Raw genomic sequence first — 16,099 nt, 5'->3', positions numbered from 1 at the left:
CAATCTGGAAATGCTGCGCATGTGATTCCCAACTCGTAGCAATGTACAATTCCATACCGCTGGCACCTCCCCCATTGCTCACTTTGCCAAGCTTGTTCTCAAGACGCGAGACCCCCCGGGCTGTCTATTTCCGTTGCCCCTATTGATCCCCTTGCAGATCCGGCAAAGAGCCAGTGAAATTGTTTATTCGTATGCGATAGTCGCACAATCAACACGTGGAAGGCCGAACCCTAAGGTTAGTCGAACCACGGTTGCTTAGCCAAAACAGGGTGATATATTTTAGCAGCCTGTTGCAGAGCGGGATGTACGACGTTTGAAAGCCGAATGGCAAGTGATAGCTCGACGTCTGTGAAAAAATATCATGAACGAGGTCTGTTTGACCAACGATACCGGGAGCAAAACAAGCAATTGGGCGAAACAAGTAGAAAGAAGAGAGAGGGGTCCAAGCATAAGCATCGACTATTACGCCACGGTCGTACTGCAAGAAGCACCAGCACTAGCAGCAGCATTCGATTCTTCGACCTTGAGCGCCACTACATCTCTCTGCATCCACAACCTTTCTCCAGCCTCATCATCAAGTTTCATCAACGGTCTTCTAGGACATTCAGAACCAGGAGGGAACAATCCCGGATCCTGACGACGCAGTAGCCATTTCGTTCCGGCTACTCCAGCTAGTGCAATGGTTCGATCTGCATTCGCAATGATTCCCTGCAAACGTTGTGCTTCTGCGAAAATCGATTTGCGTGAGAGATCGGGCTGTTCGCCTTTGGTTGGGACAGGAGAAGATGGATGGCATGCGAAAGAAAGATCGGAAAGAATTCTGATGGCATGGGGTGCCACATTTGCGAGGCCCGTTATGGCCGTGTGCGTTTGCGAAGACGGAGGGGAGAAGAAAGTCTACGAACCCTCCAAGCACGAGGAACCTATCGAGGGAAGCAGAAAAACGAGATTGTCAGTTGGTTTCTTTGCTCTGCTAGTAACGGTCAAGGGGATGCGATCATGGACTGATACTGAGACCTGCATGTCAAGTTTGTTCAGGCCGAAGTCGGAGAACGGGATGGACCGCGCGCCTTTGAGAAGTGGCGCGATCCGAACGGAAAAAAGAACCCCAAGAATCCCGGAAGGTGATTATCTTCCGGGTTTCAGTGTCCCGATTTTAAATCAGACTCACGGGGATGGAATGTTTCTTCATCCACACAGGATCCGCAGTTTCGGCTGCTATGCGTGCCACACCCCACACCTAAAGGGACGTCAGTGCTCGCATCACGGGTTGGGAACTATCTGCTTTGATTCCAATGATATTTGGGTTTTCCTCGGCGAGTTCTACGATCAGATCCGATTCTAGGTCAATACTACCGGCTGCACCTGGATCTATTCATCATTGTATCTCCCATCAGTCTACCCAACACAAATTATCCTCAAAAATAGCTAAGCGCTTACAGTTATAAATGAACAGCGGCAAAGGGCTGTTCTCCGCCACATCACTCCAATACCTCTTCAACGCATTCCTGTTAGATGCTAGAGCACCTGCAAAGAAGCCGCTCATGATGACAATTGCGTAATCGGCTCCTGCCTGATACGCATCGTGTGTAAGTTCAATGGTTTGCTTTGTTGACCCGGAACCTGTGCCAGCGATGATGGGCACATGAGCGAGAGAAGGGGAGGCGTCATCGAGCGCACTCCGAGCTGCCTTAATAAGCGCAATACGTTCCGATGGGGAAAGATGGTGTGCCTCGCCCATAGTACCGGCGATGACGATTCCAACTCCTGCGATCGCCACTTTGACAACCTGAATCTTGAATGTTTCCAAGTCTGGAAATTCCATAAAGAAGGTTCCAGGCACAAGTCAGTCAGCAGACACTATATGTTCAAATAGGGTTGTATCCTGAAGATAAACTTACCTAGGTCTTGAGTCCCTGCCGTAAAGAAGGTGGGGATTGGTGCAAACACTCCAGGTCGAATCGAACGAGGCGGTTGGGATGGCTGACTGTGCCCGTTTACGAGTCCATGGATGGCCATTGCAACTGAGGAAGTCGGCAACACTTGTAATGGAGTAGATAGACACGAAGGTGGATGCGACGAGGGCGAAGAAGGGGGGAGGAGGAGTGCAGGTCCTAGGTCATAGCCCTGGGTTAGATTGCTTTTATAATGAGTGTTGCAGCTTGGCTAGGATGGAATAAAGTGGCCCGGCCCGCACCGGACATCAAACGGTCCGCCTGTTCCTTGTCATGGAATATTCCTTGCCAATATTCGACTTGATTAGGGATGGCCTTGAACGGACGTCCACGACTCACGATATTTGAGATCTGAGCGCGCCCCAGGCACCCATATCACACCCTCCCCTCCAACCAGCACCAGGCGTCACGCATCGTTCTAAATTTCATGTCCTGGTCCTCGCTTACCTTTTGTCACACTGAGCTAGCATGGGATGTTTCACCCTCTTAGCTCAACTCATTCGGTGCCTTTGAGCATTCTCTCACTGATTGCATGCGAGCTCATGACATTCATGTCCCCATGCTAGTTCGTGTTACTGAGTACAACGAAGCGCCCGCGGGATTTATTTCAAATCATGATGCTCCCGGTGTTTTGGGTGCCACAAGCTGGTTAAGCCAGTGCCAATCATATGCCACAAGATCGTTGATTATCCCCTCTCAAACGCCCCTGCATGCATGGCATTAGCCACGTTGTTTTTGTGGCCAAGGGAATCAAAAGTACCGGTTCAAGGTTTACGTCCAGCCACATTTGGCCTCGATAATTTCCAGATCAGTTGCAACTCTGAACGATTGGGATCCAATGAGATTGATATACAGCTGGGTCATGAGTCCCGATCCGGCACAACTGGCCGACCTAGAGTAAAGCTCTTCCACATGTCAATCCACAACTTCTTGCTGGGAGTGAGCGAGAAAATGGTGGCCGTTACGTTCTATGAGTAAAGACTGCAGTGAGAGACACTGTCTCCGAGCGTAATGCACGCGCAGTGATATCATTGTGTCCACTATCAGCATTCATTCGTCCAATTCGGTCCTCTTGAACTTCTTACTCATGGATGATCTTCCCTATTCCCGTCAGACGATTGTTCTGCGAATCTTTGAGGCTTGTACATATGCATCACAGGAATTGCTCCCACCCAGGAAATTCTTCTGATGTGGTCCCACAGGTCGTGTGCTGCGGATACATGAGATGGTAACCAAAATTGTCGTTAGGCTCCAGCTTTCCGCGCGTCCAGTTAGCTAGGCAAAGACGACCCAAAGTCCCGCGAGGTGATCCATTTGTGTGGGTTTGTTAATCAGTCGCTGAACGAACACGATGGTTGTAACGGCAAGTCCCGAGATTAATCCTGATCAATCCTGAGGAAAAAGGTAAAGTGGCATCACAGGATCGCCTCAGTATGCTGACCTTCATAAAAGGGCTTCTGGCTGAGGATGGCCTCAGCCTCTTCTCACCACGTCCCGCGGGAACGGGGGCTGCCATGGTGAGTTTCACAGTAGCTGATGCCACGCAAGTTTGCAAGGAAATCCCATGATCCTGCGTTCCTGGTCCCTTCAAGTTGATGTGGCTTGCTGATGCACTTGGCGTTTCACATGTCAGGTCTCTTGGTGTGGAAACACAATCCCCCTTCCTGCAACAGAGCTGCATCATCGAGGGCCCACTTCTGGTGGAAATGGTTCCCTTCCGCTATCGTACACCTCACATGTCTCGCCCGTGGCCTCCCCTTCCTTCACATCATCTACCATGAGATCACCTACAAGGCAATCACAGTTTCACAAACAGGACCCACCAAATCCCAAAATATATGACATCCCTCTTAAATACTTCTCGTATGAGCATTCTAGAAGCCGCATCCCTCATGTGCTCATGCTTCTACAAGGCTTATCACCCTTGCATTACAAAATGCGTCTCTCACCATCATCCTGCACTACTCCCGTGTTTTCTCACCACCCGACAAAATGTACAGCTGTTCTCCTAAACGAATTACTGAAAGGCTCAATATCGATGGCAATAGCTCTCTCTCGAATTGATGGACACGCGACTGCAAATGCGGATAGCGAACCTGTCACAACGTCGCAAAGGACAATCGCACGAAAAAGTGTCCTAACGCGCGCTAAAACATGCTCATGAACGTTTCAAAGCTCAATGTTGAAGACGTACGAAGAAGGTTTCGGACGCTTGTGAAAGAGGTCTTCAGTCCGGACTGTTGGAAACTGTCCATTCCCGCCATCCTTTATGTCGTGCAGAATAATTTGCAGTTCGTCGCGGCGTCTAATCTAGATCCTGCGGCGTTTCAGGTCATATATCAGGTGAAAATATTGACGACCGCTGCCTTCTCTGTATTGCTGCTGCGAAAGCGCATATCCACGAGGAAATGGATCTCTCTGCTATTCCTTGCCATTGGTGTTGGAATCGTACAGATTCAGTCCGGATCAAAGTCAGTGTCGGCCTCATCTATCGTCAGATCGCCGCCTACTCTCCCGAACAGCACTATCTTCATCAACGTCGACCCTGGGCAGACGATAGAACCAGTAACTGTTCATACGACGGAGAAACCACTCACCCATGAAATGAACCGCTTCAAGGGATTCTTAGCTGTGTCCTTTGCGTGCATCACTTCCGGATTGGCGGGTGTGTATTTCGAGATGGTTCTGAAGGGGAGTAGATCCGACCTTTGGGTCCGAAACCTACAACTTTCGCTTTTCTCCCTTATCCCCGCTCTCGTTCCCATCATTTACAACTCAAGCCCCAACGCAGGGATTAGGTTTCCATTAAATTTGTTTCACCACTTCGGATTTTGGGCATGGGCAACGGTCTTAGTCCAGGTGGCTGGAGGTCTTATCACCGCCGTGGTGAGTATTCAGACAATATCCTTAAAGGTTTTGCCACAAGCCTAAGTATCGTTGTTTCGTCCCTCGCAAGTGTTGCGTTATTCGGGGATCAGATCACCCTTACCTTCACGATTGGGGCAACTACGGTACTCGCGGCAACGGCAATGTACAACCAACCGGAAACACCCGTGTCTGAGCTTCTCAAGGAGCAAGATAGCTATGGTGGGGGTAATAAGAGCGGCTTTGTGGGGCCAGGGCTCGTCACAAATAATAAAGGGTTCAGTCCGGTGGACCGGAATGTATCAATGTTGGGCTCATGGCAGCAGGAGACAAGGAATGATTCTCTTTGGACAGACGCGAGTCCCGCCTTTGGGTTATCGACAAGCTCTGCACATTCGTCGCCTGTTCCCCTTCATGTCATGTCTCCGATGATGCTGTCTCCGCAGATGAGCGTAGTGTCATCTCCCAACCAACTCTCTTCACCGTCCATCATATCATCAACTCGTCCCGATGCCACGCCCCATCCTGCTGGAATTTCCGTCGCTGCCTCGGGTAGAGGCAACTCACATTGGCCTTCCTGGGACAAAGAAACACGCTGGTTGGGATCGCGATTAACATTCGTTTTCACTTAGCCAACTCGAGGGACAGTATCCGTTAATCTGCCAGGTTATCGTGCTATCCAGATTCTCGCCTGCGCAGCCCTCTGCGCACGGTAAGGCACTATCCCAACCAGTATTCACTTCGTTATGTTTTTAACCACACTTGTTTAGCGTCATGGACCAAAGTAAAAATGAGAAACAAGATTACACCATTGATATCACTATTTGTGGCAACTGTTACGCAATGTTGGTACTACCTCACACTTTAAGTTTTCACTAGAGATTTGGACATGTATGGCCCATCAAGTTCGTATCCCAGTTTGCGATAGTAGTCTCTAGTCCCGACACCTGCACATGTTTATTGTCAGATGGGGGACATCGAGTCTTGTATTTATTATCATGCAACATACCTGATATCACAGCCAGCTTTACACTTCCGTGCTCATCTCGAGCTATCCGCTCTGCTTCCTCCATCAGGAGTGTCCCGAAACCCTGAAGAAAGTAGTGGGTTTTGGATGTCAACAACCTTCGTAAAACGTAGCGCCTCTCACCTGGTGCTGGAACTTTGTCGGATCCCTACCATGAACCGGCACTGCTGTGCCATAAACATGCAGCTCTCTGACAATACTGACCCCTGTCCCGCTACTTCCATAACCACCGCCTTCATCGCCATCGTCTGATCCAGGGGCAATGAGCTCGGGTCGGAATGTCCCTTCCTCGGAGCACTTTCGTAAACGTAGAAGTCCCACCAGGATATCTTTTTCAGGGTCTTCGAACGATAGGAAGGTCTCCCACCCACCGTTGGCGGTGTAATCGCGCCGTAACAACTCAATATGGGTTGGCCGAACTTTCTGATGAATTTCGTGGATCTGTTTGCAATAAAAGCGAGAGCCATTAGATATCTGAGGATGGCAACAAATAGACCAAGGGAGTCCCACCCCAACTTCGCGATACCGAACATCGCGGCATTCGACACCGAAGTCTTTCATGCGAGCCAAAGCGAGCTCCCGCAGATTACCCGAATTTTCGCAGCCAGATGTGACGAGTGGCAACGGGATGTCTCTGATGCAAGTGAGAGTCGATCATAATATAAATATCTCGGCTCGATTTACCTCTGGACTCGATATACTCGTGTCCACGGGGGAACCAAGGCCAAAATTCGTGCGACAACATCCACCAGGACATTGGGCGTATAATTTTTGTACCTTCCCGTTCGCCACAACTCGTACAACCCAGTGCCACGAATGACAAGAGTAGGATATATTTTCAAACCATCGGATCGGAACGCTGGGTTTTCAAAGTATTCCTGAATAGTCATACCATGAGGTGAACATAGACGATTTGGGGGGTAACTGGTGTGCACCTTGAACTGCTCCATATCTCGTTCCACTCCTACGTTGGGTAGATCGGGCATCATGTGGGCCACCACTTTAAACCCAGCGTCCTTTGCTAAATGAAACGACTCCGAAACGGCTCGGACAGTGTGGCCCCTATTAGTGTCCCTGGCTACATCCTCGTATACAGACTGAACCCCAATTTCGAGCCGCGTGCATCCATACCGCAACATTTGACTGCAGCCGGCCGTCTTAGCATACATCCCTTCAGTGAATCAACGCCATGGTCACCTTAAATGTGGCCGAAGACAGTAATCTGGCCGAGTCTCGATGGTGATGCCAATTGCTTTAGATTTACTTTGCTCTGAATACCTAGTGATCGTGCCGTAATGAGCAGATGAATGGGGGACGTCGGGTAATTTACCTGACAGCTTCATCGACATTTGTCCCCGTGAATCCGGATAATGCGTTAGGCAGCTGGGCGATGAATTTGTTCCTGTAGTCTTCCGCCATACTCATGAAGGTTCCCCCCATGATAATAAACTCAATCTATGGATTAATCGGTCCATGTTCCATTTTGTTGACCCACACATAGGCACTGGCCTTGTCCACACTAAGACCTAAGCTTCGAAGCTGCTCCACTCGGCCCTTTGTCTGCTCGTATGGGTCGTATCTCGCTCGGATTGCCCGCATACTCGTCGGTTCGTAACCAGTGTAACTCTGAGTACTATAATCAAAATCCGAGTCAGGTCCTCCTGGGCAATATCTGCAAATGTCGTTTCAGCGAAGATATCTTGGAATACACGCGACGATAGTTACACGCAGATGTTGCCCGTCATTGCGATGTGTGGGCATCGATGCGGTTTGCACATCACAGCAACAACGGCAATCTGTGTTCACATACTATTTAAGCAAGTGTGGACACAAGTCTCATCAGGGCGACTCACGCCACTGGCCGTTCTGATGGGCCGTGCCCTCAACTTTGGAAGAAGAGTTTTCTTATATTCCTCAGGGACCGCACTTATTATATCCACAAGACGCGGCACAGATCCATACCCCATTTTTTTTGAAAGCCTTGCCCTGATTTCATTCAAGTTTACGGTCTTGCCACTTTCATGAGCTTGGATAAGCTCGAGAGCGATTGCAGATGACAAACGTAGTAAGGTCTCCGCAGAACCTTCCATTGAGAGAGTAATCAGTAGCACTGGGGTGGGTTCTATGTAGTTTCCACACCTTTTGAGTTCCCTCGATCGGCCTTTTTGCTTGATGTTACCAAAGGCATACCAAGTACTTTGAGAGGGAACCGAATAAATTGAGTGCGAGCCGTCACATACCGATCATGTTCATCCTCGACTCCATAGCCTGGCTTCTTTCGAGGCCAGATATTTTGGGCGATGCCTCGAGTGCCGAACCAGAAGTATCCGTTAGATGGGGTGTTTGGGTTAATAAAACCTTCTGGACCTCCGTCTATGGTTCTTCTTGACCGTATGAAGCCATTGCTCTGGGAATCACCCCTCTTCGTGACTCGAGAAGAGGACAGAAGGAAAAATCAAGACATGAGGTTAAGGAGTACAAATAGAAGTAAGAAGCGCCACAAGCAATACGGATCCGTGAAAGTGGGTCAAGGAGGAACGCTAGATCCTCTGGCCGATGGCGTTCTGGGTAATTCCGTAATCATCTTCTAATACGTTCAGATATTGAATTCTTCACTTCAAGTTGTCGGCATTAATAAAGGAACAAAATCCCTTTCACAATTCTTAAATTGCGCAAAGGTAACTCCTGCTTGACTTCCTATCCTGCAGTACTGATTCGCGTATTCTGGTTATCCAGGAATATTATGCAACCGCAATTCTAGGCTGTGAAACTGACACGTACGACAGTGAAGGGGCTGTGGTTCGACGGGCACCGTTTGCCCATGTAACTCCTGAAAAGTTATCTGCTGCTCTCGGTGCATTCAGGGGATCAATCAGCCAACTGCCACCTATGTTCGCGTCCTCAACTATCTCCTTCACAATAAACCTTCTGACTTCTGAGCTCGTTCAGTTATTCGGCATTGAAGATGGATGGCAAACCTCTCTATGAATACGCCCGTTCGGGTACACCCTTACCCAGACCCATAGAAGCTCGCCAAGCCACAATCCATGATATTGAGCTTGTTGGATGGCAGGATGCTGCGGACGGCATGTCGCCGGGTCACGCATATTCATGGCCAACTAAGCACATTACTGAAGCCCAACGCGCTTCGTTCGAGAGTATACAGAAACTCATATTGGCGGCATCTAGTATTTCTGCAGCCACATCTCCGTCCCCATCAGAGCCCGTACTCCCAGGTGCCACCATAATTGATAGTGCCGAGGAAGAACTTGGAAAATCTTCAACTTCGAAGGCGCCAGTCTTCACTCTGAGAATGAGGGTGTCCTCTGGTACCTATGTCCGGTCCATTGTACATGATTTGGCTCACTCCGTCGGCTCTGCTGCGCACATCGTCAGGCTGACTCGGACTCGGCAAGGGGATTTTGCTGAAGGGACCAATTATTTCAACATCCCCGGTCCCCTTCACAATGCCAAATTGCAGGAAAATACTGCGGCCGAGGCGGTAGAAGCTGAACCGAATCCCTTGACAACAGCTCACGGCAACTGCATCCCTTGGGATACAAGAGAAGGCAGGCGCTCCTGAATCGGGAGTCCAAAAGAACGAAGATGCGAGCATGAAAGAATGGGAGATCGAGGTTCTTAATAAACTATCCCCTGTTTCGGGATGATTTATGGCATTGCTGCCTAGAGTCGCCTCTCGAAATGGTCAGTGTTGTATATTGTTGGGTGCCATTTGCATTGGAACAGATCATTCTACGAAATACTTTGCCCATGATTTACTCTCTTGGACACCATTAAAGAACGGTTTCAAGTTCTGAAGGGCATGCAAACTCTGCTGATTAAGTGCTCGAGGAAAGTCCATGATGATCGTTTGAGCCGCAAGAATAGACTGGTAAAATGGCTCAGCAGTCGGCAAAACCGCCCTGAAAGTCTTCGCGGTGCACCCATGAGCGACTATTTCATAATGGTGGTCGTCCCAGTGTGGTTTGTCTTCAGAGCCGCGTGTCTCCCGATATGTTGCTTGATAAATTGAGACAAGTTCATCTTCATCTCGCACTTTCTCGTCTCCGAGCTCGAAAATGATAGATATTACTGACATCTCTCTATCTGGAACGGTGATGTGGCGAAGAACATGGAAAGATTGGGACTTTTTACGATTTTTGAATTGTAAGTTGATCGCTGACGTCGACTTCGGTGAGATTGGCGCATCTAGTGGACCCATATGAACAGGAATAACAGCATCAATCGATTCCTGGTTGTCTTTAGCTTGGAGAGCCATGCCACGCAGCAAAGCTACTGCCAGGTTTGGAGCAGACAGCATTTCAGAATCTCCGGCCAGGGCGAAATGGGAAAAAAAGATATAAGACTCGGCAAATGCTGTTCCTAAAGTGGGCACATCCGCCTTGTCTGTCACTGCATGGGCATCAAGTATCACGTCGTGGAAGATGTCGCCCGTAAAGAGAGCTTTAAGAAAGTCGAGGACAGGGACAGGTCGATGGAAATGTGGGTTGGAAGAATATTTGTCAGTTGCTTGGAGAGGTTTCAAAGCAATATCATGTGCAATAGTCACAAGAAGTCGACCACAGAGTTCCCCACGCTCTCCCTTCGCAAGCAGTCCCTTTTTGCAAGCCCAAGCCAGAATTTCTGGACCTCGCTGTTCTATTCCAGGGCGATCAGGAGGGTAGTTCAGGTGCCTCGCTGCAGCCTCTGCCAGTATAGGTTCAGAGGGAGATCCGCCATGGAGGAATTCCCGATGCTCGGGGATGGCATAAACAACGCGCATATGGGACTCGATCAGTTCTGATTCCATACTGATTGAGGCTTGAGTTGTATTGTCGAAGGTTATCCCAATGCGAACCCCCAGAGCAGCAATGAGAGAGTGGAACACTCTCGCTTGGTTCCCTTCCGCAATCAGTTTGTCCCTGGCAAACGATATAACAGGCAATCCTTGTTTCTGCGCCCAGTTTTTGTGGTGGACATACCATCTGTTGCGAATTAGTCAATTTTATCGCAAATTAGGTAGTAGACACTTACAGGCCACGTCCGAACCCTGCCATCACATCCGTTCGGCCCATGTTTTCAAGGCTGCGGTTTTTATTCTGGGATTCCAAAGATTGAAATGCTTCATCCACAAATATGTCAAATGGCAGCTCAGTGAAAGGAGGGAAGAGGCGGAGACCCTGAGAAATGCGAGACGATGGATGGATGACGCGCGAGGGAGCGAATTTCTGAAAATGAGAACTCGTAGATAGAAAAACGAAAAAAATAGGGAAATCTGTCAGGTCAGCCAGCACTTTGCCAAGGTTATGATAGGGCGAGCGGCGGCGTGCCTCGCTCTGCGGGACGGATTGTGTAAGTTGTTGAGCCTCGTCAAAGTAGACAATGCATATGAGTTCTGATGGTTCCGTATTACCATGGATGGCCTGGACAAAGTTCTGGCATGACTGCTTCAATTGGGCTATCCAGAAGCCCAGGTTCTCTCCTGCACCTACGTTCGATCGGCTCTTCCCGAGAAAATTCAGCAGGTGGCAGCAACCATTAGTGCCTCTGGACATCACCTTCGCTGCCTGATCCGCCACACCATCTAAAATATGCTTGCGACACTCACCAACTTCGGTATCGTTCCGTCCGTAGTTGAGAACCTCAGCCCATAACATTGCTAGCTCTGCGTTTGTTGTAGGTGCCCTATCACCTAGCGAGGCACGCCATCCCCCAACTAGTTCGGCGACCTTTGCGAATAGCAGGTGCAATATAATTGCATACTCTGCCTGTAGGCAAAGATCGCTTTTAGCCTCATGTCCTCGAAAATAATCGCGAAACATCCTGTCCGGAGGAGGATAGGCTAGAGGCGAAATTAACATCTTCGATCACAAATATGAATCTGCGATGGAACATTGCGCACCTTTGTGATCATTACCGAGCTCCTCATGTAAGTTGATTGGGATCGTAAACATGGATGACGCGGCTTCCTCGACCATTCTGGATTTCCCCATACCCGAAGACTGGATAACTGAGATAGACCAATTATATGGTCTCTCAGCTGGTAGGCCCGCGCGAGACCCCCAATACTCGTTCAATACATTAATAAATAGCTGGGGTGTCTCTCCCTTGTAAGGTTCTTCAAACGCTACTTGAAGATCTGAAGCAACTTGTCAGATGAGAGACCGAAGACAAACAGGTGCTTACTCTGGATAATAGGACTTGGAGAGCTGGCAACCTCCTGATTGGTAAGGTCCATTAAGAACGGCATATCGACTAGTAATGGAACCATATACATGATAGTACTACCACAGAGCGAACATAACTTACCATAGTTGAACAATTCTGAGAACGACTTGCGGCTGTATGCTGAAGTAAGTTTAGGCCATAACCCTGGGTTGTTGTCAACGTATTCAATACACCTGGCTCTATCAGGAGCTTTGGTGATGGCAGGTAGATATGTTGAAAGCATTATTTGCAATAAGATTATTGGTTCCAGTCGACTAGCTTGAAGGCTTGGTCCGAAAGCGTCAGGATCCGTATTTTTATAATGGTCAATTGCCTGGATAATCCTACTGTTGAGCAGCTGGTCTCTGTCAGCCCCGTCTATTGGGTCGACGTCCATTAGAGTATTAGACTGGTGATGTGGAGCATGTTAGGACCCCCGGCATACACCGACAGAGGCCCGATCGCGATCGGGTGGGTGCTATGTCGTTCAGTCCGATTGCGGCTGGCTTACGGATACAAATGTTTTGGTCACGAGTTTAAACTGAGTCATTGCTAGTGGTTCTGACACTTCTCACGCTCATCAGGTGGCTTTCCACAATCAATATCACTCGTACAACCAAAGGAATTTGCGCGTCGACGATGATGTTTGCTTCTGGACAATGCATGCCACGTCTGCCAGTCCTCGATATTTTACGTGCAGGATGCGCTGGAGATTGATTACCCCGCCCAGGGCACGCACGGGGCAGAGGCCCAAATCAGGTATCATCGAAGAACTTCGTGGATAGTAAATCCTATATAACGTTGCAAAGTCATAGAGGGTGTCCTGCCCAAGAACGACTTCGGTGCATGTGTGTTGCATGCCTCCTTACAAAACACAACATAAGTATATATGCCTGAAATTCTATGCGTTTGCTTGTTAAGCCTTGATCATCTAGCAGATATAATGCCATAGCCATTACGCCTCAATGCAGAGTACCGGGTCATTTACATCAACTCCCATTCTCACCACAAACACCTGGGGCACTGTCCATTCTACACTTCCTGGTGATAGTTCAAAATGAAACATGAATTTTTCTCTACGAGCGTGAACATTCCTTTTTTTGGTGGGACCCTTGTAGCTTTCGCGATACATCTTAATGGGAGTTGGTAATCCCGATGGGTTGTTGAGTTGTGGTTGGGTCTGGTCCGGTTCTGCCTTGGTTCTGCCCTGCTGTTAAGCCAGTTGTCCAGATACCGTTCTTCGTTCTGTAGGTTTCCACTCCAGGTGTGTAAAGCACTCTTACTTCGACTTTGGGACGAACCATATCCATTTAAACCATCTGTTCGCGTGTTTCCCTGCTGTGGCTTTTGCTATAGCCACCCCCGGTGTCGGTCTCTCATGTCCTACACACTGGGTCGTATATAATTCTATTCGTTGACCCGGGTGTTCGAATCTGAGGGTATGAGGATCTGTTTTTCGGCGGGTATGCGGGATATGATTGGGTTGTTGGTATCGAGTCTGGCGAATCGTAGGGTGGCGTGGCGGACTATGAAGTCTAGGGTGATGTCTATGGGGGGGATGCTGCATTCTATTTCCAAGGCGTATTTTGGGCCACGAACCGTGAAAAAACGCTAAGTTGACATGGTGTAGTGCAAGAGTACGGAGAGGAAAGAGTGCACTTGGTGTCGAGGCGGGGGAAGGGATAAGCCAGGTTGTAAAGCACATGGACATGAACAAGGAGGTTTCCAGCGTTCAGTAAGCGTGATGAGCTAAAATCGTATGTCAGCAAGCTGAGGCAAAAAAGGGGTATAACCGGGGTATAACCAATATTTGTGCACGGCCATTCAGTCTACGCTTCCAAGACCCGCTACAAACACGGTAGCAAACACGGTAGTGCTTTACGACTGTATCTCTTTTTGTTTATTAGGGCGATAACTTGTTGTAGTTTCTCGTTAAGGCCGGCTTCAAAGGTGTTGGTAACCTCTCTTAGGGAGGTAGGTGGTCGGCTGACCCTGCGGCATCCTGATTTCCATTCAGAACGTTATCTATCGCTCCTTTCTGGTGCCCATTGCTAGCTCTTGACGACAACGATATACAAATATTAAAGACATACGTACGCTTGGCCCCGTTTTATGTTACTTACATTAGCCTACTTTATCATCTTAGGGCCAAGGCCCGTATGCTGCTCAACTCAAGAGAGTAGAAAGTGATATAAAAGAGGTTCAGAAGCGAGTCAACGAGGAGATGGGTATGTTGAGTAGTTGCTCATCTAACAAGCCAAATCCCATAATACCTCCAAGGCATTAAGGAGTCCGACACCGGCCTTGCACCTCCAAACCTTTGGGACATTGCCGCCGACAAGCAGAGGATGAGTGAAGATCAGCCTCTGCCGGTTGCGCGATGCACGAAAATTATCCGTATGGACCCCGAGAAAGCTGCTCGCGCAGCTGCCATGAATCGGCCAGGTGCGGAACAAGGCCAGAAAGGCGCCGATGAGGAAGACCAATATGTTATCAATATCAAGCAGATTGCTAAATTTGTCGTCTGTCTCGGTGAACGTGTCGCGCCCACTGATGTGGAGGAAGGAATGCGTGTTGGGTAGGAGCCCTGGCTAATTGGCACCTTGTAGTTTCAGACGTTGATCCTCCTTCTTAGAGTGGATCGTAACAAGTACCAAATTCAGATCCCATTGCCTCCAAAGATTGACCCTTCTGTCACCATGATGCAAGTCGAAGACAAGCCAGACATTACCTACTCGGACGTCGGGGGCTGCAAAGATCAAATCGAAAAATTAAGGGAGGTTGTTGAGACACCTTTACTTTCTGTGGGTTTTTGCATTATGGCCAATTCAATTCTCTCTTGCTGAGCCAATTTAGCCAGAACGTTTCGTCGCTCTATGCATGCGTGGGCGAAGGCGTAACGGATAGCATGGCGACGGCCCCGACAAGATGTCGAAGCCTCTTGATTTGAAGCGAGCCGGTAGATACAAAACCCCCCCTCAAAAAAAAGGAGGCGATGGGGCAGGTGGAGGGTAACGATGAAGACAGACAGAGAGTAGCAGCAAGAAGCGCCAACAAAAGAGAAGAAGTGAAGTTACAAGAAACAAGGCATGAGCCGAAAAATGAAAGACACCGTAAACATCCGGGATCCAACTTGCAAAGGGTAACCAAGGCTAACTGCCCTATCCAATGCAAGACCAAATATTCAACACCAACCAACCACCCTAACCAGAACTAATAAGAGAATTAGTTAGAAAAATACGTCAGAGTCATAGAAAAAGGAAATAAACTCACCTATTACTCGTCACGGGAACACAGTAATATGGTACTATAGGTGCACCACCTGGCCTACCCTCTTAGATAAGGCTTTCACCTTTTGGGTGCATGTGCCACTGCACTGGTGCACTCGAGTGAAAATTCCCACAACTGCGCAAATGCCCGGAGGGCCTGGAGAAGCTCTGGGGTACCGTGACCTGGAAACTCGGAAAACTGTCAGGGCACGCCCGCCTGACCCGGCCCCACCTAACCCGGTGCCCCACCATCCACTCCTCCCGACCTCCCCCCTCTTCCCCTTTTCTCCCTTCCCTTTCTTCTTCTCCTTGTTTTCTATTCTCTCCTCTTTATTCCTTTCTTATCACACGGACGACTTCCTTTGTATCAATGTACCATTGACCCAGCTGCAGTGTAACGCGCCCGAACCCGGACACACTGGACGACCCCCCGCACACCGGACGCTCCTAGGACCTCTTACGGAGGTACCCGGACAGAGGTGGCTGTGTGCTCGGATGATGTGGCGCTTCCCACATGGCCTTCAACCACATGTATATAAACACAGCCTAAGTGGGAACTGAGAAGCAACCTTCTTCTCACATTTCCCACTTTGGGCAAGTAGCTTACACTTCCCTTGATAATAACAATAACACATTTCCCACTTTAGTCTTAGTGGCCAGGGACCCTTGTCTGCTTCAGGCCCGTTGCTACGCGCGCCCGCGTCATACCTACCGGACCCTCAGCCTCAGGCGATACACCTGAGTGCTCTCGACCCCGGGTCGGTCCCTGACAAAAA

General features: G+C 49.1%; 7 protein-coding genes across 7 annotated transcripts; 3 read left to right on the top strand and 4 right to left on the bottom strand.

Moving 5' to 3' along the window:
• EI90DRAFT_3027382 (uncharacterized protein) lies at positions 1 to 576 on the bottom strand. Its single transcript, XM_039057982.1, has 2 exons — positions 287 to 576; positions 1 to 235 (listed from the first exon to the last, which is right to left on the bottom strand). Exons 1-2 carry the CDS (start codon positions 454 to 456, stop codon positions 184 to 186), a joined length of 222 nt encoding a protein of 73 aa, XP_038923751.1. The 5' UTR covers positions 457 to 576; the 3' UTR covers positions 1 to 183.
• EI90DRAFT_3163846 (uncharacterized protein) lies at positions 104 to 2,019 on the bottom strand (the record flags this gene model as incomplete). Its single annotated transcript, XM_039066287.1, has 5 exons — positions 104 to 897; positions 1,172 to 1,240; positions 1,268 to 1,371; positions 1,441 to 1,812; positions 1,902 to 2,019. 5 exons carry the CDS (start codon positions 2,017 to 2,019, stop codon positions 463 to 465), a joined length of 1,098 nt encoding a protein of 365 aa, XP_038923750.1. The 3' UTR covers positions 104 to 462.
• A 2,090-nt stretch (positions 2,020 to 4,109) lies between these two features.
• Positions 4,110 to 5,452, top strand: EI90DRAFT_3114459 (nucleotide-sugar transporter-domain-containing protein; the record flags this gene model as incomplete). The annotated part of the gene is made up of 2 exons (XM_039062670.1): positions 4,110 to 4,841; positions 4,934 to 5,452. The coding sequence occupies 2 exons, from the start codon at positions 4,110 to 4,112 to the stop codon at positions 5,450 to 5,452; spliced, it is 1,251 nt and encodes a 416-aa protein (XP_038923749.1).
• A 232-nt stretch (positions 5,453 to 5,684) lies between these two features.
• EI90DRAFT_3143197 (uncharacterized protein) lies at positions 5,685 to 7,937 on the bottom strand (the record flags this gene model as incomplete). The annotated part of the gene is made up of 11 exons (XM_039064996.1): positions 5,685 to 5,767; positions 5,830 to 5,911; positions 5,971 to 6,288; positions 6,358 to 6,481; positions 6,532 to 6,725; positions 6,783 to 6,990; positions 7,045 to 7,125; positions 7,178 to 7,302; positions 7,345 to 7,519; positions 7,573 to 7,643; positions 7,701 to 7,937. 11 exons carry the CDS (start codon positions 7,935 to 7,937, stop codon positions 5,685 to 5,687), a joined length of 1,698 nt encoding a protein of 565 aa, XP_038923748.1.
• A 151-nt stretch (positions 7,938 to 8,088) lies between these two features.
• Positions 8,089 to 9,632, top strand: EI90DRAFT_3284426 (pseudouridine synthase). The gene is made up of 4 exons (XM_039066920.1): positions 8,089 to 8,415; positions 8,470 to 8,525; positions 8,584 to 8,738; positions 8,797 to 9,632. Exons 1-4 carry the CDS (start codon positions 8,148 to 8,150, stop codon positions 9,428 to 9,430), a joined length of 1,113 nt encoding a protein of 370 aa, XP_038923747.1. The 5' UTR covers positions 8,089 to 8,147; the 3' UTR covers positions 9,431 to 9,632.
• Positions 9,596 to 12,451, bottom strand: EI90DRAFT_3114456 (uncharacterized protein; the record flags this gene model as incomplete). Its single annotated transcript, XM_039062669.1, has 6 exons — positions 9,596 to 10,832; positions 10,882 to 11,351; positions 11,406 to 11,689; positions 11,750 to 11,986; positions 12,034 to 12,102; positions 12,157 to 12,451. 6 exons carry the CDS (start codon positions 12,449 to 12,451, stop codon positions 9,596 to 9,598), a joined length of 2,592 nt encoding a protein of 863 aa, XP_038923746.1.
• A 1,651-nt stretch (positions 12,452 to 14,102) lies between these two features.
• Positions 14,103 to 14,900, top strand: EI90DRAFT_2901444 (uncharacterized protein; the record flags this gene model as incomplete). Its single annotated transcript, XM_039054066.1, has 4 exons — positions 14,103 to 14,147; positions 14,201 to 14,282; positions 14,335 to 14,632; positions 14,690 to 14,900. Coding segments are annotated over 4 exons (636 nt in total), but the record flags the coding sequence as incomplete, so codon positions are not given.
• Between the last annotated feature and the right edge of the window lie 1,199 nt (positions 14,901 to 16,099).

The sequence above is a fragment of the Cantharellus anzutake genome, assembly GCF_015039405.1.
Source record: "Cantharellus anzutake strain C23 chromosome Unknown EI90scaffold_1, whole genome shotgun sequence".
Taxonomy (NCBI): domain Eukaryota; kingdom Fungi; phylum Basidiomycota; class Agaricomycetes; order Cantharellales; family Hydnaceae; genus Cantharellus; species Cantharellus anzutake.
This window is presented reverse-complemented; position numbering and strand designations above follow the sequence as displayed.

Coding starts and splice junctions, on each gene's coding strand:
- EI90DRAFT_3284426 (XM_039066920.1), top strand. CDS start 8,148: ATGCCTCGAGTGCCGAACCAGAAGTATCCGTTAGATGGGGTGTTTGGG. Junction 8,416..8,469: donor TCTGGCCGATGGCGTTCTGG/GTAATTCCGTAA, acceptor CTTCACTTCAAG/TTGTCGGCATTAATAAAGGA. Junction 8,739..8,796: donor ATCAGCCAACTGCCACCTAT/GTTCGCGTCCTC, acceptor GAGCTCGTTCAG/TTATTCGGCATTGAAGATGG.
- EI90DRAFT_3027382 (XM_039057982.1), bottom strand. CDS start 456: ATGCTTATGCTTGGACCCCTCTCTCTTCTTTCTACTTGTTTCGCCCAA. Junction 236..286: donor ACATCCCGCTCTGCAACAGG/CTGCTAAAATAT, acceptor GGTTCGACTAAC/CTTAGGGTTCGGCCTTCCAC.